The 24,075-nt window shown below is 37.8% G+C and overlaps 1 protein-coding gene across 1 annotated transcript in view; it reads right to left on the bottom strand.

The window, feature by feature from the left end:
• LOC150076000 (EF-hand domain-containing family member C2-like) overlaps nt 1–24,075 on the bottom strand; it is an 85,250-nt gene that overhangs the window by 14,108 nt on the left and 47,067 nt on the right. The window contains exons 5-6 of the mRNA XM_090387229.1: nt 15,884–16,026; nt 5,140–5,339 (exon numbers count right to left, since the gene is read on the bottom strand). Of these exons, the coding sequence (XP_090243355.1) occupies nt 5,140–5,339; nt 15,884–16,026 (343 nt within the window). The remainder of the gene's footprint in view (nt 1–5,139; nt 5,340–15,883; nt 16,027–24,075) is intronic.

Below are 24,075 nucleotides of genomic sequence, written 5' to 3'. Positions count from 1 at the left end.
TAAATACTACATTTATCACAATGTACACAGCTCATAGTAAACAATTTACCATCTCCAGTTTTCTTCACACAAATTACAATTCCTTGGAAGCAGCAAATTTTGCTAAGAAACCATCTCTTCATTGCACTAACAAAGAGTAGAATTAACTCTGTGAACATTTCCTTGTGTTAGGAACATTATACAGGAGGAGAAATTATCTCTAAATACTTCTGAAGACTATCTGGCATGAAAGGTTTTTTTTTCCAGCAGCTCTCTGGGTGTGCTTAATACCCTGAAAATTTATGCAGGAAACCTCTATTAAAACGAAGTATACAGAAAACAGATCAATGAAGAAATAACATGGACTCTTTTCTTGCAAAGTGATCCCAAGAGCAAGAGTTACTCCAACAGGAGTAACCACTATCCAAACAGCAAGCTTTTTCCTTATGAAGTTATAATCCAGAACTATAAAGAACACCTCTGGCAGCAAACTATGAAATTTTAGTTTAAAATAAAAAAGTTTATTTTATATTTCAGTCTTGGAGCCTCCAAGATTGAATCTCCGAACACGAAAGAGCACTCCATTCCGCAGATTCAGAACACTTGGCAATCGCAGAGAACTTCTGGTCATACCAGCACAACCTTGATCTGCGCCGCAACATTGAAATTATTAGCCAATCCCAACACTACCGTCATTGCATCTGGTTGGAATCGCTCCACATTTCCTGTTGTCAAGGTGCCTTTAACTGAAATAAAGGAGGACACATCCATCCCATCATGGAAGCAGTTATCCTCCAGAATGATAAATGTTGGCACATGCATCATACTCAAACAATATAGTTACAGTCACAAGTCTCTACCATTAGCATTACCATTACCATTAATAGAGGCATATGATGCAAGAAAGCAAGCTTATGCAGCATCAGCCAAAAAAAGAAAAAAACTCTCCCATTTCACCCCTCTGTTTGTTCCAAATACCTGTCCAGCTCAGCCTTAAATTTATTTATTTAGACTATCAACTTCCATAACAAAGGATGGAAGTCTGTTCCACCAACCAACTACCCGCTGGCCAAAGGCAAACTTCCGCACATCTATCCTACATCTGTCTTTCCTAAATTCGAATTTATGCTCTCTCAGGAGATTATTCTGAGCAAGTGGAAGAATCCCATCAGCATTGAGCATGCTCAAACCATTCAAAGCTTTATACACCTCAATCAGATCACCTTGCAGGTGCCTAGTCTCCAGACACTAATTTGCAAAATTTAAGCCTTTCTTCGTAAGAGAAACCCGAGACTACTCCCAACAACTGATTGTTACCTGCACCCGTGTCACATGTTACACTTTGCATGATCACCATGGCCGAACACCTGGTATTCTTTATTTTATAATAACGTTCTTTCCCCAACTGAAGAAGGATTACGCAAGTCCAAAAGCATTTGGTAGATTTATCTTATTTTGTTTTATTCACTTAACTTGCCTTTAAATAGTATTCAAGGATTTTTACACAAACCTTGTACTTTCTTTATCCGTCCCTCTGGTGCGACTGAAGTATACAGGCACTCCCCAGCTTATGTAATACTCGACTTATGGAAATTCGACTTTACGTAAGTTTTTTCCAGGCGGTGCAAATTTTAAAAAATCATGGAAACATATTTTGTATCTTGTAGGAATAAATGGAGGTATCATGAAAATATCGTAATGTGAACCCAATAACACATTGATTTTTTTTGGTAATTCGTTCCAAGACCTCACCTCAGAAGTTGAAATTTTTGCTATATAACTAAGCTGTTCATCTCTCTAAAAGGTCAATTTTATAATGGAAATTGCACTACACTTTCATCGTTATCATATGTTCCATTATAAGAATCAATTTTGAATGCCCTTGTGATATTTTTCTAAAACACATTTCTGGAGGACACTATCATAAAACAATAAAAACAGTTTCCACTTTCCGGTTTATTTGGCTTTTCCGTTAGTGCAATCTATTATAAATGGATAGTAAACTCAATCTTATTGTATTTGCGATAATACCAATAACTGGAATTCTGTTGGTTTTTACATTACAGTATTCTGGTGAAAGGAATTCCCCTTCACAGAAATCTTCAATCATAAATAAATTTTCAGAATCTTCTCTTCGTTCCTATTTACTTATTACAATGGTGAAGGGAAAGGGACCAACGGAAAGTGCAAGTGTTGGCAGTGCTAGGAAATGAAACAAAATTGATTTAGAAATGAAGAAGATTAATTAAGAAATATGAAGCAGGACAAATGTAGCATTAGTAGAGGGATATGATGCAAGAAAGCAAGCTTATGCAGCATCAACAAAAAAAAAAAAAATAAATAAATAACTCCCATTTCACCCCTCCGTTCGTTCAAAATACCTGTCCAGCTGAGCCTTAAATTTATTTAAGGCTCAGCTGGACAGGTATTCCACAACAAGGGATGGAAGTCTGTTCCACCAGCCAACTACCCGCTGGCTAAAGGCAAATTTCCGCACATCTATCTTACATCTGTCTTTCCTCAATTTGAATTTATGCCCTCTCGGAAGCAAGAAGTATTTATGAAGATATTAAGGATAAGTACGGCGAACCCCAAGCCAAGTTCATGGCAAGCAACGGGTGGTTTAATAGGTTCAAGCATCACACTAGTTTCGAAAATGTTAAAGTATGTGGTGAAGCTGCAGAATGTGCAGCTTTACCACATCTGTATGTATCTGCAGCTGTAGAATGACCGGTGCCGATTCTGCAGCTACAGAGAAATTTTGTGATGTGTTGGGAAAAAACTCCCTTCTAAATCTCCACAGCCCTAAACTTCCGCAGCGGCATGCTTATCAGCTGAAGAGTTAATTCTGGCAACGATGCTGGAAAGGTAAAACTTGTTCACATGATGCCTGTCTTCTCTCTCTTTTTGTAATTTGTAATTTGGAAATTTTTGTAATATTGTACACTTTTGTCATTTTTCCTGTGCATGAGATAAAAAAATTGAATAAATAATTTTCTTCACATGTTCATTGAACTTTTCTTTTGTGCTTCAATCAAATTCAGCATGAAAAATTCTGACTTACATAGAGTTCCGTGGAAGGCAACCCTTACATAACATTAGCATTAGCAAGGGCACATGATTCAAGAAAGCAAGCTTACATAGCATCAGCCAAAAAAAAAAAAAAAACACACACACACACATACACCCTTCTTCTCATTTCACCCATCCACTCACTCCAAATGTTTGTCTAGTTCTGCCTTGAATCTGTTTAAGCTAACAACTTTTACAACGACAAATGGAAATTTGTTCCAGCAATCAACCACCCGCTGGCTAAAGGCAAACTTCTGTACATCTATCCCACAACTGTCTTTCCTCAATTTGAATTTATGCTCTCTCAGGCGATTATTCTGAGCAAGAGGAAAAACCCATCAGCATTGAGAATGCTCAAACCATTCAAGGCTTTATACACCTCAGAACAAAAGGAAATTATGAGCTACATCCAACTTTTCAGCAACTAACAGAAAACGTCTACATAGAGTCCTCAGAGTAAATCCATTCAAGTTTGAGAGTTTGGATGCCAACCATTCCTTAATTCCATTTTTTGATGTTCAGCTAAAATCACAGTTTGAAATATATGCATCCTGTAAGTGGTTTCATTACAAAAATAAATAGTTAAAATTAACACAGAGTTAATATATTCCATTTAGGACATCACTTGGATTGCTTAATTCTTAAATTATACAGAAAAAATATATACTCCATGTGAAATAAACAAAATAATTATTTTACTGATCTAAACTGATTTGTTTTCTGCATTTATAATACATGAAAATTATATTAAATAATTGTATAATACTCCACACATTTGATATACTAAATAAATTTGCTATATGCTGCTGTTTTCTGAAAATACACTGGGCTTCTGTTTTCAACTCATTCATTAGTTACCATGCCCCTGTCAATGTCAGTTACTTTTCTCACCACATTTGAAAACAGAAACCCAAAATGGGATCACAAACATCCCCAGTAAATTAATGTAGTGCACTGAATGTATTAGGTGCATGGAAAATTTTACATTACAGAAATCAGTAAACTAATTATTTTGACCATAAAGCATTTAGGGCTGAAGCCTCAAGCTATGGAAAAGTCTAGACTTTGTATAAGTATAGTGCAAAAGCATCAATAATACATAGCCAAATCTGAATTAACAGAATGTTAGCAAAATATCTCATATTCATAATATGAGATATAACTTAAAACGATGCCGTTTTGCTAACATTCTGTTAATTCAGATTTGGCTATGTATTATTGATGCTTTTGTCCTATACTTATACTAATTATTTTGTTAATTTCACATAGAAAAGTGTTGTATTAATAGACAATTAGTGTAATTTATTTATTATTAAAAAGTATAAGTTACAGGAGTTAATAACAGATGTTTTTACAGATAACAAAATTTAAAAAGTTTTAAATTACAAATAAATTTTAAAAACAGCTTGAATTACAAATAATTTTTAAAAAAAAAAGTCATATTGTTATATTACTTCATCCAAGTTTCTTGCGACGACTTACTAACTGGTTAAAATAAATTTATTAAAATAAAAGTGATATATACATAAGATAAAACAGAAATAAAATAAGATAAAAGCATTAAAATACAATAAGATAAAAGTATTAAAATATAATATAAAAGTATTAAAATATAATATAATATATAATATTAAAATACATAGTAGCTTTCGAAGTGAAGTGCCTCTTCATCAGCTAATCTGTGAATGGTGTACTTCGGTATACATTGAGAGTTACAATAGCACAAGTCAGCTGGGCATGATCATGTATCACAAGTCTGGTGTTGGTAAAGCAGAATTACATACACGTGATGAGCGCTGGCGATCAATATTTTAACTATCAATATATACCGAAGTACACCATTCGAAAGCTACTATGTATTTTAACACTTTTATCTTATTTTATTTCTGTTTTACCTTATGTATATATCATTTTTATTTTAATAAATTTATTTTAACCAGTTAGTCAGTCATCGCAAGAAACTTGGATGATATAATGCAACCCAATGCACAAGGCCTGTTTTCTAATGTTATATTACTGTCAAAATATAACAATGATAGTTTAGATTATGAGATTATGTAAACAATATTATGGCAATACAGAATTTACCAGATCTGTATGCTCCTCCATATAATTTAAAGTGTAATTATCAGCATCAAAAAGAAAGTAATCCTGGCCTCGTAGTCGAAGAGTTGCCCCTACATAGAGATCCTGAGGTTTATAATATATGGGTGGTCCTGCCTCACCTAATGCAGGAGAATCTGGCCTTTTGATATTACTTCGCTGCATATGCTTACCTTCCATTATTCCTAAAAAAATTAAAAGTGAATTTGGTATTAAAAATAGCATTTCCACACATGGTGGTCCTTATAACAGCCAAGTAATACACCATTGAATAATGAAAATTTTCTTGTTTCTAAAAATAAAATTGGCATCAATCATAATTTTTTTTTTTTTTTTTCAAGGTATAACTACTGTTCTTGATGCTTTAAAACAAGAAAAAAGATCCTCCAAAATTTTGCAGTGTGTTCAAAATTAGTGATCAAAACTAAATATCTAAGATTAATTAACTATTCAGTAATAGTTTTTGCCATTATTATCCCATTTCTTTTTCAAGATTTTGGAGTAAAAATTATAACACAATAAATGAAAAAGTTCAGATTCAGAGAAACTGGCTACCCTCATGCAAGTCTAAAGCAAAGGAAACTAGGCTTGTTCAGCCATGTTTTGACTAAAAAATCAAATATTTACACCTATAGTAAATAGATGCAAATGCTGGAAATAACTAACCTTAATTAAACAAGATCAGATACTGGTTGGTTGGTTGGTTGGTTGGTTGGTTGGTTGGTTGGTTGGTTGGTTGGTTGGTTGGTGGCTGGGAATTTTTTGGAACAGTGACTACTTTGGTTGTAATGCAACAGTTCATAATTTTGAATATTAAATTACCCAAACGTTCTGTTAATTTCAACAACCTTTTCACATAATTTTAAAATCTACCAAAAACTTTTTAGTGTCTAAACAGTTTTGTGCTAAAACTATTTATAAAATATAAATAGTTTTAGCACAATTAATTGATAATTAATTTAATTAATATTTATAATTAAAATATTAATTAAAATTAATATTTTAATAATTTAAAATTTTAATAATTTTAAAATTAATATTAAAACATAAAAGTTAAATACTTTTATGTTTAGTTGCATATTAAAACAAAAAATACTGAAAAATTCTTAATTAAGGCCATTACTTTTGGGAAGCTCGGAGAAAGAATCAGAAATGTCTAATCAGTGTGAACCATCATATGCATTGTTTTTGTATTACAGGTACTGCAGAACAAAGTGATTAACATTCCGAAAAAATAAAAACTGTTACAGCAGGTAACACTTTATACAAATGTAAGGATTATTAATAGAATGCACACCTTGAGCAACACTACTGAAACTATTGCTAAGTGACAACTATCTCTATGCATCAACATATTGCAAAAGCAGGCAGATGAACACATACCTTTCCAATTCATCTGGCATCTGGCAAAGTAGTGCTGCTCCATTCTGCCCTAAGTGCTATAAAGGTGAAACCCATTATAACGCAATGGTCGGGGGGCCAAAGGACTCCTGACCATCTTTGACCCCCCCCACGATGGTCAGGAGGTCCAAAGAATCACATTGCAAATTAAAGGCATTTTTCTAAATTCTAGAAAAATTCTAGAATGATTCTAGCCATTTTTTAGCATTCAAACTTCATACATACTATCAATTTTGCTTGTTTTTTTTTTTTTTTTTGTTTTTTTTTTGTGTGATAACTGAACTACTATGTCTAAAAAAAATCGCACAAAGAATAATAATGGAAATAATATGCAATTGTGTTGTTTCAATCTTTTATTGATACAATGAACAATAAAGTATTTAAAAAACCAATATTCATTAACACGATAAACATACATCTTTTATCAAAAAAAAACTGCTTTTCCACAAGGTTGTATTTACTGTTATGTTTGTGTTTTGAAATTAACTAATGATCGAAATTCTGGGAGAAAAAGAAAAACATAATGCACTTCGCATTTTTTCAACTACTGAGTAGATATAAGCGAACAAACATTTGTAAATTTTACTCATTACTTTCAAGTCTTTCATATTTAAAAAAAAAACTGTAACAAGGGTTGACTGTTTCACATTGCATCTCTTTGTTTCTTTTTAATAAGTTCAATAAGGCATTTTAGCTGTAAAATTGAAAGGAAATCTACCTTTTCTGTTTCAATAAATTTCAGTTCAGTTTGCAAACCAGCAAGTGCCTCCACAATACAAAGTCAACAAGTAAAGTTACAAGTCATTTATTACTGTTTTTATGGAAATTATTATTATTAGCCATGCAGTGCAAGGAAGCCTGAGGCTTATGCTGCACCAGCCAAAAAAAATTTGAGTTACCCATTCAGATAGATAGATAGAGAGAGAGAAAGAGAGAGAGAGAGAGAGAGAGAGAGAGAGAGAGAGAGAGAGAGAGAGAGAGAGAGAGAGAGAGAGAGGAGGAGGAGGAGGTAATCACCAAGGAAGAGAAGAATGATAATATTCAGCTCAGGACCCTGGGTGTGCCAGTAACTAAAAACATGTTTCAACTGACAAAATAAGAGAGCCATGCTTGCATCGCGTTATAAGCAGATTCACATTCTAAAGAATCATGTTTTAACAGGTTTCAGCTATGGCCCACATCGGTGTACATCTCTATAATGTATATATAGTGCTCTTCCAGATGCTATCCAAGTAGAACCCTATAGGGTTCTTCTTGGATAGCATCTGGAAATGTGGATCTGCCTTTCTGGAACATTTCTTCTAAATTAATAATAAGTAGTCACAAAGCATTAAAGCATTCATGGTAAGAAGGAGGGGTCAAAACGTTCTGAGAGCAGAGTATAAAAGACATAGGTACATATTCTGTTTTTTATTTTCAACATACACATCTAAAGTTCAATATACTTATAGGATTTAATCTGCAAGGATTTTAATCCATCAAAAAAAAAAAAAATCTTCAGGTTGGGCATCCAACCATGCTTCCACAGCTGCTTTTAGCTCTTTGCCATCTTTAAAATTACAAAAATGAGACTTATGGTTTCTGAACCAATAATAGTCACTTGGGGTCAGATCTGGACAGTACTGGGGGAAGGGGGGAGATTAATTGTTCAAATTTATATTCATGAATTTTAGCCAGTGTAACTCAGACTTTGTGCACGAGTGCACTGTCACAAAATCTGATGACCTAACTGTCTTATTTCTTGAATTGCAGTTTTTAACTCTGGCATAAGGCACACATAATATTTCTGTTACGGTTTTAGGTGCAAGGTAATCAATTAACAACAATCCTTTTGTGACCCTGAATATTGAGGCCAACATTTTTCCGGCTGATCGTAGGGTCAGAATCCTTTCTGGGTTAGGTGATCCCTTGCCGACCGGGCTAGCCTGGTGGGTAAAGTGCCTGCCTGGCAACCCAAAGGTCGCGGGTTCGAATCCTGCCTCGGGCTTGGATCAAAGTACTGCAAAAACCTTGGGAGCTGCATTATGGCCACAGAAGCCAATGCACTAACCACTAACTACTTGGGAGCTGCATTATGGCCACAGAAGCCGATGCACTAACAACTACCAAAAAAAAAAAAAAAAAAAAAAAGGTGATCCCTTGTGTTTCCACTGCATGCTTTCTAATTTGGATTCATCACCAGTCACCAAATGGTATAAAAATCTATCTGGATTAGCAAGACTTAATTTTAAATTCTCCTTTAATGGCTCTACCTCTGATGTTTCACAATGGAAAGGTTTCTGGGAATTCATCTTAAACAAATTTCGGACATTCCCAAATGCTCATGTATTATTATTAATTATTATTATTAATATCCATATGATGCAAGGAAGCCTGAGGCTTATGCTGCACCAGAGGCCTGAGGCTTATGCTGCACCAGTATTATCATTGAAATGCTTCGATGGGAAATGCAAAGTACTTTTTCATGTTCAGACACTTTTAATTCTTCTGTTTTTTGAATTTTTTCTTCAACAATGAAACTTGTTTCATATGGCTAACTAGACTTGGATCATCCTTAACACATTCACTGCTTATTGATACAAATGTGCAGCACTGGATTTTTAATCCATTTGGAGGGGAACCAGCTTACTTTTAAAACTTTTTCTTGCAATTTGACAGAAGAAAAACCAGATGTTTTTGTCAAGCAGACATCGCTGGAGGCTGATTAATTCAGTCATAATAAGAGGAAAGCTCAAAAATGTCTCTGCTCCTTCCAATCGGGATTGACTTGATCTTGTGGTTTTCAATTCCAAGTCAAAAAGGTTGTTGAAAATCTAGCAGCGAAAGTGTTAAATTTAACATTAGCATTAGTAGAGGCATATGATGCAAGAAAGCAAGCTTATGCAGCATCAGCCAAAAAAAAAAAAAAAAAAAAAAACACTTCCACTTCACCCCTCCGTTCGTTCAAAATACCTGTCCAGCTGAGCCTTAAATTTATTTAGACTATCAACTTCCACAACAATGGATGGAAGTCTCTTACACCAACCAACTACCCGCTGGCTAAAGGCAAATTTCTGCACATCTATCCTATATCTGTCTTTCCTCAATCTCAATTTATGCCCTCCCAGGTGATTATTCTGAGCAAGAGGGAGAATCCCATCAGCATTGAGCATGCTCAAACTATTCAAGGCTTTAAACACCTCTATTGGATCACCTCGCTGGTGCCTAGTCTATAGACACTGTAATTTGCAAAATTTAAGCCTTTCTTCATAAGAGCAAACCTTTGTAGCATTCACTAATCATGTTGCCCTTCTCTGTACTCGTTCCAGCAGCTCTACATCCTTCATGAAATGAGGCGTAGAGACCTGTATACAGTACTCAAGGTGTGGCCTGACCATTACCTTATACAAGGGAATAATCACATCCTTATCCCTGCTAGAAAAATTCCACTAAATCATTGACAAGACAACATGAGCTACACTTGCAGCCCATCTGCATTGCTCAGAGAACTTCATATCTGCCTGCACAATTACCCCCAGGTCCTTTTCATTCTCTACCACTGTCAGTGTAGTAAAACAGAGTTGATACGTTGCTCTGGGGTTGCTGTTTCCCATTTGTAGAACTTTACATTTGTCAATGTTAAACTTCATTTGCCACCTCTCAGCCCATCTGCTCAATCTTTCCAAATCCCGTTGCAGCAGCATAGCATCAGTAGTGTCCTTAACAAGCTGTTAAGTCTGTATCGTCTGCAAACTTGGACATTAAGCTTGATATACCATCATCAATATCATTTATAAATAGAGAAAACAATAATGGACCCAACACTGAACAATGAGGGACTCCACTAATAACATTAGTCCACAATGAGCAGTGTCCATTGATTACCACTCTCTGTCTTCTGCCCCTAACCACCCCTTTATCCACAGCAGCAATTTGCCTCCAATGCCACACTGCTCCAATTTGTGCAGCAGTCTTCCATGTGCAACAGTATCAAAAACCTTTCTAAGATCCAAGTATATAATATCAAAGTTATTCCCTGCATCCAGTTCTTTTGTGACTACATCATAGTATCCGATCAAATTGGTTAAGCAAGACTTCCCCTTAACAAAACCATGCTGTGTCCAAGCTATAACTGAAATCTTGTCTGGATGACTGCACTGCTTCTATTGGAATGAGCAGCAGCCTGGAAAATAAGATGCAGGATATTTCAGAAACTGCTGGGAACCATTGCGGTACAGGTAAACACATGGGTTGTGTTAGGGTAGCTAAGAAAAAGAACAGGTGCATGTATACTTGCATGTACACCAATGCTAGGAGTTTAGTAAATAAATTTGATGAATTTGAGGTATTGCTCAAAACATCGAAGGCAGATATTGTTGGGATATCAGAGACGTGGCGTCACACAGATATAAGGAATGCAGAACTGGAATTTGGGGAGTACAACATCTACAGAAAGAATAGACAGGATAGGAAGGGAGGAGGGGGTTATGCTATTAGTTAAGAAATACATAAAATACAAGGAAGTGAAGCCAGTCGACATCGCTGGACAGTGCAGTGTCGAGTCAGTTTGGTGTGACATAAGCATTGGGAAATCAAAATTGAGAGTAGAAGTGTGCTATAGGCCTAATGACTCTGATGAGTATAATAAGAAACTGTACAGGGAAATAGAGTGGGCCTGTAAATCAGAGAGTCTTATAATGGGAGATTTTAATTTCCCAGATATTGACTGGAATTTGGGGGCTGGTCACTCACACACTAGCAAGGCTTTTGTGGATTTATTGGATGATTGTTATCTACATCAGCATGTTTGGGAGGCAACTAGAGGGAGGAATACTCTTGATTTGATTATCTGCAGTGATTCTTCATGCATTAAGAATCTGCAGATAAATGAACCACTAGGTGGCAGTGATCACAGTGTGCTGAAGTGGGAGTTACTCAAAGAGGTAACTACCATTAGGGGTAAAGGGAAGGGTTATTGCTTTCGTAAAGGCGACTACGATGGACTGAGACAGTATTTAAATTCTGCACAGTGGGACCAACTGATGATGTTACCAACAGCAAATGAAAAATGGGAAGCATTCAAAGAACGTATCTTGGAAGCTACTAGACTTTACATACCAACTAAGAAATATTGTTCAAGGTTTAGGCCTAAATGGATGTCAGATTAACTAATGAGGCATATGGCAGAGAAGAAACATGCATGGGATACATACAAATTAACACATGACACAGAAGCCTATGATAGATACAAGTTAATCTGTAACCAAGTTACAAAGGAGGTTAGGCAGGCGAAGGCAGATTACGAGAAATCTTTGGCAAGGGATGCAAAGAAAAACAGCAAAGAGTTCTTTACTTATGTAAACTCTAGAAGGAAGGGGATGAATCAGATTGGTCCACTTGATATCGATGGGTCAACTGTTGATGATCCTGCTCAGGTAGCTAACAAACTAAATGAATATTTTGCATCGACATTCACACATGAGGAGTTATTTAGTTAGGGGAATGCCAGAGGTGTATTCAACTCTAGCAGTAAGCTAGAGAATCTTGTAATAACTGAGAGTAAAGTGGAGGAGAAATTGTTGAGGATAAACACAAGAAAGGCACCCGGGGTGGATGGGATCTATCCAGTTATATTAAAGGAGGCAGCAGAGGAAGTAAGCAAACCCTTAGCCATAATTATGAGAGCTTCCTTGGACTCAGGGGAGGTACCCACAGACTGGAGATGTGCAAATGTGACCCCAATTCACAAAGGAGGATCAAAGGCTGACACAAGTAATTATAGACCTGTGAGTTTAATTTCTGTTCCAGGAAAATTAATGGAGGCACTGGTTAAAGAAGCACTGCAGGATCATTTAGACAAGACTTCAGTTATAGCTCGGACACAGCATGGTTTTAAAATCTCGTCCTTTATCTAAACCTTGGTTTTCCAATAAATGTGCTAAGGCTGTCCAAGAGAAGAATGTTGCATATCGTAATTGGCTTGTTTCTAATTCTTCAGTTTCATTTTCTGCATACACCAAAGCTCGCAACAATTGTTAAGCAGTTATTAATCAGTCCAAACTAGAGTTTGAACAGGCTATGAGTAGAAAACTTGCTTCTTGCCCTAATGGTAGCCGAGCATTCTGGTCTCTTGCCAAAGCTATTGGCCGCAACTTTTGCCCATCTCTGCTCCCACCTCTGTCCAAACCAGATGGTTCTGTTGTCACTTCAGCCAAGGATAAAGCTGACCTGCTAGCATCCCATTTTTCTTTGAGCTCATGTATTAATGATCTTGGTAAAACACCTCCCACCATTCCTAACACGCTCCATTCAATGCCTCCTGTGGTCTTCCGTCAAAAGGATATCAGAAGGATTTTGATGAATCTTGATGCTAAGGAAGCTCCAGGTCCTGATGGTATTTCTCCACTTGTTCTCAAAACCTGTGCTCCTGAACTTACTCCTATTCTTTGCCGGCTTTTTTCACTTTCTTATTCCAAAGGTGTTTTTCCTTCTGCTTGGAAATTTGCTCATATCCAGCCAGTTCCTAAAAATGGTGACAAATCCCTCCCATCCAATTATCGTCCCATTGCAATACTTCTACTCTTTCTAAAGTAATGGAGAAATCAATTAACTGCCAACTCTTAAACTACCTAGAAACCTTCCGTCTGATCAACGATCGCCAGTATGGATTCCGTCAGTGTCGATCCACTGGTGATATTCTGGCTTATGTTACCCATTTATGGACTAATTCAATGGAAAGGTTCGGTGAAACACAAGTAGTTGCTCTTGACATCTCAAAGGCTTTTGATCTTGTTTGGCATAAAGGTCTTCTAAACAAGCTTCCATCTTATGGTTTGCCAACTGTTTTTAGTAATTGGTTATCCAGTTTTCTCTCTGATCGCTCACTGAGGGTGATGGTAGATGGCTCTCTGTCTTCTAACTTCTCCACTAATGCCGGTGTCCCCCAAGGTTCAGTTCTTTCCCCCACTCTTTTCCTCTTGTATATCAATGACTTTCTTCCATTGACTGGAAATCCTATCCATAGTTTTGCCGATGATAGCACATTGCATTCAACTTTCCATTTTGAGAAACCTTGTCCAGTTCAATCAGCTTCAAGTTCTCGAAAATCTGCTGCCAATTCCTTAAATGCCGATCTTCAGGTAATTCTCCAGTGGGGCAAAGACAACTTAGTTGATTTCAACCCTTCTAAAACTCAATCTTGTCTTATATATGTCACAAAAAGGATTCTTCTGCTCCTATGCTTATCATTAGTGACACTCCGATTTCTAGGCAAAATGATATATCTCTTTTGGGGATTACCCTGACTTCTAATCTCTCTTGGCACAAGCACATTACAAATATTGCTTCCTCTGCATCTAAAAAACTTGGTTTTCTCTTTCGCTCTCGGCGTTACTTTTCTCCCAATCAGCTGCTCACTCTGTATAAATCGCAAATCCGCCCTGCCATGGAATATTGTTCTCACATCTGGGGTGGTGCCCCCAAAACCTCTCTCAGGCTTCTTGATTCCATTCAGAAGAGGGCAGTTAGGTTAATTAATGATTCATCTGTAACAGAGTCTCTCCACTCGCTTTCTCATAGACGCACTGTTTCTGCTGCATGCCTCTTCTACAGATACTTCCGTGGGTACTGTTCTTCTGAATTGGCTTCTATAATTCCCGCTCTCTCTTTCAAAACAGTCCGAACACGTGCCGCCACCAGCCAACATCCATTTACTGTCCAACTTCAAACCCACAGAACCAACTTTTCATCTTCCTCATTTATTCATTCAACTGCCGTTTTCTGGAACAACCTTCCTTCATACGTATTTCCTGAAAATTACAATCTACAGAAGTTCAAGTCCAATATCAACAAATATCTTCTTTCGTCTTCTCAACCTCCAACCCAAGCACGGTACTAAGTACTATAGGTTATAATACCTCTCGTGTTTGGGGTTCTCATAAAAAAAAAAAAAAAAAAAAGGGGAAGTCTTGCTTGACCAATTTGATTGGATACTATGATGCAGTCACAAAGGAACTGGATGCAGGGAATAACTTTGATATTATATACTTGGATCTTAGAAAGGCTTTTGATACTGTTGCACATGGAAGACTGCTGCACAAATTGGAGCACTGTGACATTGGAGGCAATTTGCTGCTGTGGATAAAGGGGTGGCTGAGGGGGAGAAGACAGAGAGTGGTAATCAATGGACACTGCTCGTCGTGGACTAATGTTATTAGTGGAGTTCCTCAGGGCTCAGTGTTGGGTCCATTATTGTTTTCTGTATTTATAAATGATATTGATGATGGTATATCAAGCTTAATGTCCAAGTTTGCAGACGATACAGAGGTAGGCAAGGTTGTCAAGGACATTACTGACACTATGCTGCTGCAACAGGATCTGGAAAGGTTGAGCAGATGGGCTGAAAGGTGGCAAATGAAGTTTAACATTGACAAATGTAAAGTACTACACATGGGAAACAGCAACCCCAGAGCAACGTATCAACTCTGTGGTACTACACTGACAGTGGTAGAGAATGAAAGGGACCTGGGGGTGGTGGTGCAGGCAGATATGAAGTTCTCTGAGCAGTGCAGACGGGCTGCAAGGGTAGCTCATGGTGTCTTGTCAATGATATATAGGAATTTTTCTAGCAGGGATAAGGAGGTGATTATTCCCTTGTATAAGGCAATGTTTAGGCCACACCTAGAGTACTGTATACAGGTCTGGAGGCCTCATTTCAAGAAGGATGTAGAGCTGCTGGAACGAGTACAGAGAAGGGCAACAAGATTAGTGAATGGAACAAAGGGGTGCTCTTATGAAGAAAGGCTTAAGTTTTGCAAATTACAGTGTCTGGAGACTAGGCACCAGCGAGGTGATCTGATAGAGGTGTATAAAGACTTGAATGGTTTTGAAGAATCCCATCAGCATTGAGCATGCTCAATGCTGATGGGATTCTTCCTCTCGCTCAGAATAATCACCTGAGAGGGTATAAATTCAAATTGAGGAAAGACAGATGTAGGATAGACGTGCGGAAATTTGCCTTTAGCCAGCAGGTGGTTGGGTGGTGGAACAGACTTCCATCCCTTGTCGTGGAAGTTGATTGCCTAAATACGTTTAAGGCTCAGCTGGACAGGTATCTCGAACGAACAGAGGGGTGAAGTGGAAGTGGTTTTTTTTTTTTTTTTTTTGGCTGATGCTGCATAAGCTTGTTTTCTTGCATCAAATGCCTCTAGTAATGCTAATGCTAATGCGATATGAATACAAAGTCTTATGATATCATTTCATATGGAATGAAATAAATATTTTATTAAATAAACAATTCTTTAAGTAAAGGAATAGTGCATTTTTTTTTTTTCAAAATTAAATTACATACCTGAGTTCTCTTGTCTTGGTTCATACACCTGGATGGAATCGTCTGACAAATAATAGCTTACCAGAAAGTAACGACTGGCAGTAATGGCATTGTCTGAGACAATGCTAGCTGCATACCTTAATTTGTTGCTGACAAATCCCACTCTACAGAATAAAAAATATAAGAAAAAAAAATGTATCTGTATAAGTCAAGTTGATGCATCCTACTGAAGGAAATGTTATGCTCACAGAAAATAGAACTGTCTTGTTAATGTTGCAAATATGATTGATTAATATGGTTTGTACACTAATATATGAAAAGAAAACAATTCTGAAAGCTATTATTTTAAATAAACATTTAAAACACAGCAGTAGCCACATGTACAGACTAATATTAATCTTATATTAATATTTATTATCAATATCTTTCTATATATTAAAAACGTTTTCCTCTGAGTGATATTTATTTGAACCAATGGGAGAAGAGGGTGGGGAAATTACGTCATTACAAATGTGCAAGTAAATAATTACACTGTTGTCTTCCATTGAAAGACAACTGCCTCCATAACGTTTAACAACCTTGTGCATGAGGTTGGTGAACGTTATGGCATCATTTGATGTTCCATTGTAATATTAGCTGATGAAGAGACCCGATATAGTTTGTACATTTGTAAATAGTTTAGTATTTTATAAATATTTTAAATATTTGTATAGTTTGTAAATGTTTTAGTTTAATATTTTAGTCCTGCTCTTTCGGATGCAACAATATTCCTCATGCATTATGGAACCCAAAGCAAAAGGCCTTTTCCTAAGTGACCTAGGTAAATGCAGGTAAATAATTACATAGTGATATTTATTCAACGTTGAGAATGCCGCATGGTGGGGTTGACAATGGGAGAAGAAGGATGCGGTTCACATGGTACAAGTGGGCAGGGCTATTATGTCACTACAAATACACAGGTAAATAATTACATAGGTCATTTCCTGATTAGATATCGAATAGTGCATTTCAACAGGTGTGTCTTTTACTTAGAAAAGATTTGACTTACGGCATCATACTTCTACATTTTATGTCGAGAAATGTGTGCGGGGGTTGGCGAGCAAAGCAACCAGGGGCGAACACCCCTGGTCAATATTATTAATATTTATCTAATTTTATTTATTAATATTTATGTTACCTTATTCATCAATATTATAAATATTTATCTTATAAACAGACAGGTCAGTGCCATTGCATCATGTTTGTATACAGTGAACTACCAAAGTAGATAAATTGGCATCATTTTAATTATATCTCATATTGTGAAAACCTTCACAATGAGTTGCCCAGGGCAACTTCTATAGGTGACCACTGTAGTCACCTATATGAAAGCAAAACCCCTTCCTTTATCACTAAAGGTAGTTACACCTTTAAGTAAATTCCGCAAAAATACACTGTGATCACTGCCATCTAGTGGTTTTTTTTATCTGCAGATTCGCAATGTATGAATAATCACTGCTGATAATCAGATCAGGAATATTACTTTCTCTCTCTCTGGTTGCCTCTCGAACATGATGCTGTAGAAAACAGTCACCCAATAAATCCACAAGTCTTGCTAGTGTGCGAGTGACCAATCCACAAGTTCCAGTCAATACCTTGAAAGTTATAATCTCCCATTATAAGACATTCTTTCCGTGACCAACATTGCCCGGAATATATCCGGGCAATGTTGCTCAAGAAGCTACAAGATCTCGTTCTAGCTATGTTCAATAGTGTTCCTGGTAATAAGGTAAGTGATTCTATTAAAGTTGCTCAGCTTAACTGCCAACAGTCTATTTTGGTTCTAAATGATTTAGCCAAATATATTTCTGAGAAAAAAATTCCATATTCTTGGTCTACAGGAACTTTATACCTACAAGGTTTGTTGTTTGTTATTTGGTTTTTAGGAGCATTAGCAACTAAGGCCATATTGCTCCAGGGATATGCGGTGGTCATTCCCTGACCTTTCTGCATCCTCCGTATTTGGTGGTCATGGGCTCGACCCCTGGCCTAATCAAGAAGCTTGTGCTATGCACTGCTGCTCCCACCTGGCTAGGGAGGCACCTTGCCTACAAGGGCAAAGTAAAGAGTCTCGCCTTCTGTTATAGGGTTGTTCAGTCCAACACTCATGTTTCTGGTGTTGGAGATCATTCTGTGGCCAGGGTTTGGGAAGCCCTGGTTGTTGTGGATCCTCTAATTACCATACCTAGAGTTAATCAATTATGTTCAACTCATGCAGTGAAACTGATATTCGGGTGACACTCAAGTCAAGTGGACCCAAGTTCGGCAAAATCCGGACAGTCTGTGACAGCCAAATCCTCTGCTTGCACCTTCACGATGGTGGGACTGTTAGTAATCCTGGGTTTAACCCCCATGCACAAGCACAGTGTGGGTGACTACCCAGGTGTGAACCAACGTAAGCAGGGGTCAAGGTGTGGCACCCACACCACATGGAGAATGCCACCCCTCTTTGTTACCAGGCAATACTAGGTGGTAGATGACTCCCATTAATCAGTGCAACACCACCACTTTGCTTATTGGAGGCTTGAAGTGGTAGAATTTATTATTTTTTATTTTATTTTATTATCATTAGCTATATGGTGCAAGGAAGCCTGAGGCTTATGCCGCACCAGCCAAAAAAAAATTCCCTAATTACCCTGAGAGAGAGAGAGAGAGAGAGAGAGAGAGAGAGAGAGAGAGAGAGAGTGTCAAAAGTAGAAGGGAATCACCAAGAAAGAGAAGAATGATGATATCCAGCTCAGAACCCTGGGTGTGCCAAGCCCATACTCACCAGATGTGAGGCCCTGGGGTTAATCCATGTTTAGTCTCCAGAGCTAAGTTCCAGTCAACACTTCCCCATCTCTTAAATCATGCAGTATGACTGATGACTTTTGAGGTTATGATGGACATCATGGCGAGATCCAATCTTCCTTAGATTTCAAGGGTACAGCTCTAAAACAGTGTTCGCAGGCCGGCCACTAGTTAGTACACCGGACTGAACCTATTGGTAACTCTTTAGGAGGCTTCCGGATCAGCTAGTGTATATATCTTGCTACCTTACTCTGCCACATAGTGACTGGAGGGAGTCCGAGTAGTGTGTATATTGGGGCATTGTCAAGGCCACATTATGTCAAGGATCTGGGTATATTCTTACCATGTGTACGCCATATACAAAAATTTTATTACTTCATACAGCATGTCCTGGCCACTTTTTCTTACTATTGAATACCCCATGAATTGTCAAACTAATAGAGTAAGCTTATCTGCGAAAAGATCTAAACCTACCAAACACTTCCTAGTTCATTTCACAAATATACGTGGTCTCAATTCTAATCCTAATTCTCAACGATGTCCATTTCCACTTGCAGTCTGCCAAACCCCATGTACTTTTTCTGACAGAATCTCACTTATTGGTTGATTCAACTACTGCTCATCTCAGTTGCCCAAATTATTTGCTGTAGTAGTAGTATTAGCATTAGCATTAGTAGAGGCATATGATGCAAGAAAGCAAGCTTATTCAGCATCAGCCAAAAAAAAAAAAAAAAAAAAAAAAACACACACACCACTCCCATTTCACCCCTCCGTTCGTTCGAAATACCTGTCCAGTTGAGCTTTAAATTTGTTTAGGCTATCAACTTCAACAACAAGTGATGGAAGTCGGTTCCACCAACCAACCACCCGCTGGCCAAAGGCAAATTTCCGCACATCTATCCGACATCCGTCCTTCCTCAATTTGAATTTATGCCCTCTGAGCTGATTATTCTGAGCAAGATGAAGAATCCCATTGGCATTGAGCATGCTCAAACCATTCAAAGCCTTATACACCTCTATCAGATCACCTCGCCGGTGCCTAGTCTCCAGACTCTGTAATTTGCAAAACTTAAGCCTTTCTTCGTAAGAGCAACCCTTTGTTCCATTCACTAATCTTGTTGCCCTTCTTTGTACCCATTCCAGCAGCTCTACATCCTTCTTGAAATGAGGCCTCCAGACCTGTAAACAGTACTCAAGATGTGGCCTAACCATTGCCTTATACAATGGAATAATCACCTCCTTATCCCTGCTAGAAAAATTCCTGTATATCATTGACAAGACACCATGAGCTACTCTTGCAGCTCTGCACTGCTCAGAGAACTTCATATCTGCCTGCACAATTACCCCCAGGTCCTTTTCATTCTCCACCACTGTCAGTGTAGTACCGCAGAGTTGATACGTTGCTCTGGGGTTATTGTTTCCCATATGTAGTACTTTACATTTGTCAATGTTAAACTTCATTTGCCACCTCTCAGCCCATCTGTTCAACCTTTCCAGATCCTGTTGCAGCAGCATAGCGTCAGTAGTGTCCTTAACAACCCTGCCAACCTTTGTATCATCTGCAAACTTGGGCATTAAACTTGATATCCCATCATCAATATCATTCATAAACACCGAAAACAACAACGGACCCAACACTGAACCCTGAGGAACTCCACTAATAACATTAGTCCACGTTGAGCAGTGTCCATTGATTACCACTCTCTGTCTTCTGCCACTCAACCATCCCCTTATCCATAGCAGCAATTTTGCCTCCAATGCCACACTGCTCCAATTTGTGCAGCAGTCTTCCATGTGCAACAGTATCAAAAGCCTTTCTAAGATCCAAATATATAATATCAAAGTTATTCCCTGCATCCAGTTCTTTTGTGACTACATCATAGTATCCAATCAAATTGGTCAGGCAAGACCTGCCCTTAACAAAACCATGCTGCGTCTGAGCTATAACTGAATTCTTCTCTAGATGATCCTGCAGTGCTTCTTTAACCAGTGACTGCATTATTTTACCCAGAACAGAAGTTAAACTAACTGGTCTGTAATTACTTGTGTCACCCTTCGATCCCCTTTGTGAATTGGGGACACATTTGCACATCTCCAGTCCATGGGGACCTCCCCTGAGTCCAAAGATTTGTACTCATGCGAAAGGAATCTTTATGATTCCTTTCGCCTCAAAGGTGGTAATTGTGTATATGTCCGTTACGATATTCCCTGTCAGAGACTTGGTAATTTGGAATCTCCTTGTTTCGAACTTCTCTACCTTAAAATCTCTCCAACTCAATTCAAATTCATCTGTTGTCTCTACCATTCTCCAAACTCCACTAATCACTTGGAGCTCTTCGACTTCCTCTCTTTGCAACTCTACTTTCTCTAGTCCAACTTTCCTAACAGTGAGGTAATTTTCCTTGATGATTTTAATGTTCAAAACTCCAGCTGGCTTCCGTTTTCTAGTCACACCAACCCAGCTGGTCGAGATGCTGAGGCTTTTGCAGTTACTAATGACCTTGCACAGATTGTTCATTTACCTACAAGAATACTGGACAATCCTAATCATGCAGCCAACATGCTTGATCTTTTTCTCACAAACAACCCTTCTAAGTACACGGTCGAAGTGAGAGGTCATTTGGCACTTCAGATCACAACTTGGTGATTGTCTCTTCTTCAATGGAGCCTTTATCTCATGACCATTCCCAACCTCATGTTGGTTGGCATAACAAGAATACAAAATGGGGTCACCTGCAAGATTTGTTTTATACTTTTCCTTGGTCAGGCTACTGTTTCAAAACTTGTGATGTCAACATTTGCTCAGATTGTGGTCTGTGAAATTATTCTTATAGGAATGGAATCCTTTATCCCACATTTCATTTTAAAATTTCGTCTTTTATCTAAACCTTGGTTTTCCAATAAATGTGCTAAGGCCATTCAGGACAAGAATGTTGCATATCGTAATTGGCTTGTTTCCAATTCTTCAGTTTCATTTTCTGCCTACACCAAAGATCGCAACAATTGTAATGCAGTTATTAATCAATCCAAACTAGATTTTGAACAGGCTAAGAGTAGAAAACTTGCTCCTTGCCCTAATGGTAGTCGAGCATTCTGGTCTCTTGCTAAAGCTATTGACTGCAACTTTTTCCCATCTCTGCTCCCACCTCTGTCAAAACCAGATGGTTCTGTTGTCACTGTGGCCAAGGATAAAGCTGACTTGCTAGCATCCTCATTTTTCTTCCAACTCATGTATTAATGATCTTGGTAAAACACCTCAAACCATTCCCAACATGCTCTAGTCAATGCATGCTGTGGTCTTCTGTCGAAAGGATGTTAGAAGGATTTTGACAAATCTGGATGCTAAGAAAGCTCCAGGTCCCGATGGTATTTTTCCACTTGTTCTTAAAATCTGTGCTCCGGAACTTACTCCTGTTCTTTGCCGCCTTTTTTCACTTTCTTATTCCAAAGGTGTTTTTCCTCCTGCTTGGAAATTTTCTCATATCCAGCACGTCCCTAAAAAGGGTGACAAATCCCTCCCATCCAATTATCATCCCATTGCAATTATTTCTACTCTTTCTAAAGTAATGGTAAAATAAATTAACTGCCAACTCAATCTACCTAGAAACCTTCCGTCTGATCAACGATCACCAGTATGGATTCTGTCAGTGCGATCCACTTGTGATATTCTGGCTTATTATTATTATTATTATTATTATTACTAGCCAAATGGTGCAAGGAAGCCTGAGGCTTATGCTGCAATAGCCAAAAAAAAAATTCTGTTACCCTGAGAGAGAGAGAGAGAGAGAGAGAGAGAGAGAGAGAGAGAGAGAGAGAAGGGAATCACCAAGAAAGAGAAGAATGATGATATCCGGCTAAGGACCCTGAGTGTACCAAGCCCATACTCACCAGATATGAGCCCCTATGGTTATGTTACCCATTTATGGACAAATTCAATGGAAAATTTCGGTGAAACACAAACAGTTGCTCTTGACATCTCAAAGGCTTTCGATCGTGTTTGGAATAAAGGTCTTCTAAACAAGCTTCCATCTTATGGTTTGCCAACTGTTTTTTGCAATTAGTTATCCAGTTTTCTCTCTGATCGCTCACTGAGGGTGATGGTAGATGGCTCTTTGTCTTCTAACTTCTCCAATAATTCTGGTGTCCCCCGAGGTTCAGTTCTTTCCCCCACTCTTTTTCTCTTGTATATTAATGACCTTCTTCCATTGACTGGAATCCTAACCATAGTTTTGCCGATGATAGCACATTGCATTCCATTTTCCATTTTGAGAAACCTTGCCCTGGTCAATCAGCTTCAACTTCTTTAATATCTGCTACCAATTCCTTAAATGCTGATCTCCAGGTAATTCTCCAGTGGGGCAAAGATAATTTAGTTGATTTCAATCCTTCTAAACTCAGTTGTCTTATATCTCGCAAAAAGGATTCTTCTGCTCCTATGCTTATCTTTGGTGACTCTTCGATTTCTAGGCAAATTGATATATCTCTTTTGGGGATTACCCTGACTTCTAATCTCTCTTGGCACAAGCACATATCAAATATTGCTTCCTCTGCATCTAACAAACTTGGTTTTCTCTTTCGCTCTTGCCTTTACTTTTCCTCCAAACAGGTGTTCACTCTGTACAAATCACAAATCCACCCTACCATGGAATATTGTTCCCACATCTGTGGTAGTGTCCCCAAAACCTCTCTCAGGTTTCTAGATTCTATTCAGAAGAGGGCAATTAGGTTAATTAATGACTCATCTCTAACAGAGTCCGTCCACTCACTGTCTCATAGATGTACTCTTTCTGCTGCATGCCTTTTCTACAGATACTTCCATGGGCACTGTCTTTCCGAATTGGTTCCAAAATTCCTGCTCTCTCTCTCTCTCTCTCTTTAAAAACAGTCAGAACACATGCCACCACCATCCAACATCCATTTACTGTCCAACTTCAAACTTGCAGAACCAACTTTTCATCTTCCTTGTTTATTCATTCAACTGCTGTTTTCTGGAACAGCTTTCCTTCATATGTATTCCTGAAAATTACAGTCTACAGAAGTTCAAGTCGAATGTGAACAAATATATTCTTTATTCTTCTCAACCTCCAAACCAAGCACGGTATTAAGTACTATAAGTTCCAATACCTCTCATGTTTGGGGTTTTCATTGAAAAAAAATAAATAAATAAATGTGCTGGCTACTTCTCGGGCTTGTAGGACTATTGCTTTCTCTGTCCTCCAAGTCATTACTGGTAAAGTTCCTATTAAATTTGAAGTGATTTTTAGTTACCTTCAATATTGTAGAAGAGAAGGTATTCCTTCTGTGCTGGATTAATATTATTTAAATTTAGATCTTCCCATAAAGTTGGATATTCAACATATAAGAGATCAATTTCTTTCTGAATG

The sequence above is a fragment of the Mastigoproctus giganteus genome, chromosome 13 (assembly GCF_048544385.1).
Source record: "Mastigoproctus giganteus isolate SK-2022 chromosome 13, ASM4854438v1, whole genome shotgun sequence".
In the NCBI taxonomy this organism is placed as follows: Eukaryota; Metazoa; Arthropoda; class Arachnida; order Uropygi; family Thelyphonidae; genus Mastigoproctus; species Mastigoproctus giganteus.
The sequence above is the reverse complement of the archived record's forward strand: the minus strand, read 5'-3'. Positions and strand labels throughout refer to the sequence as shown.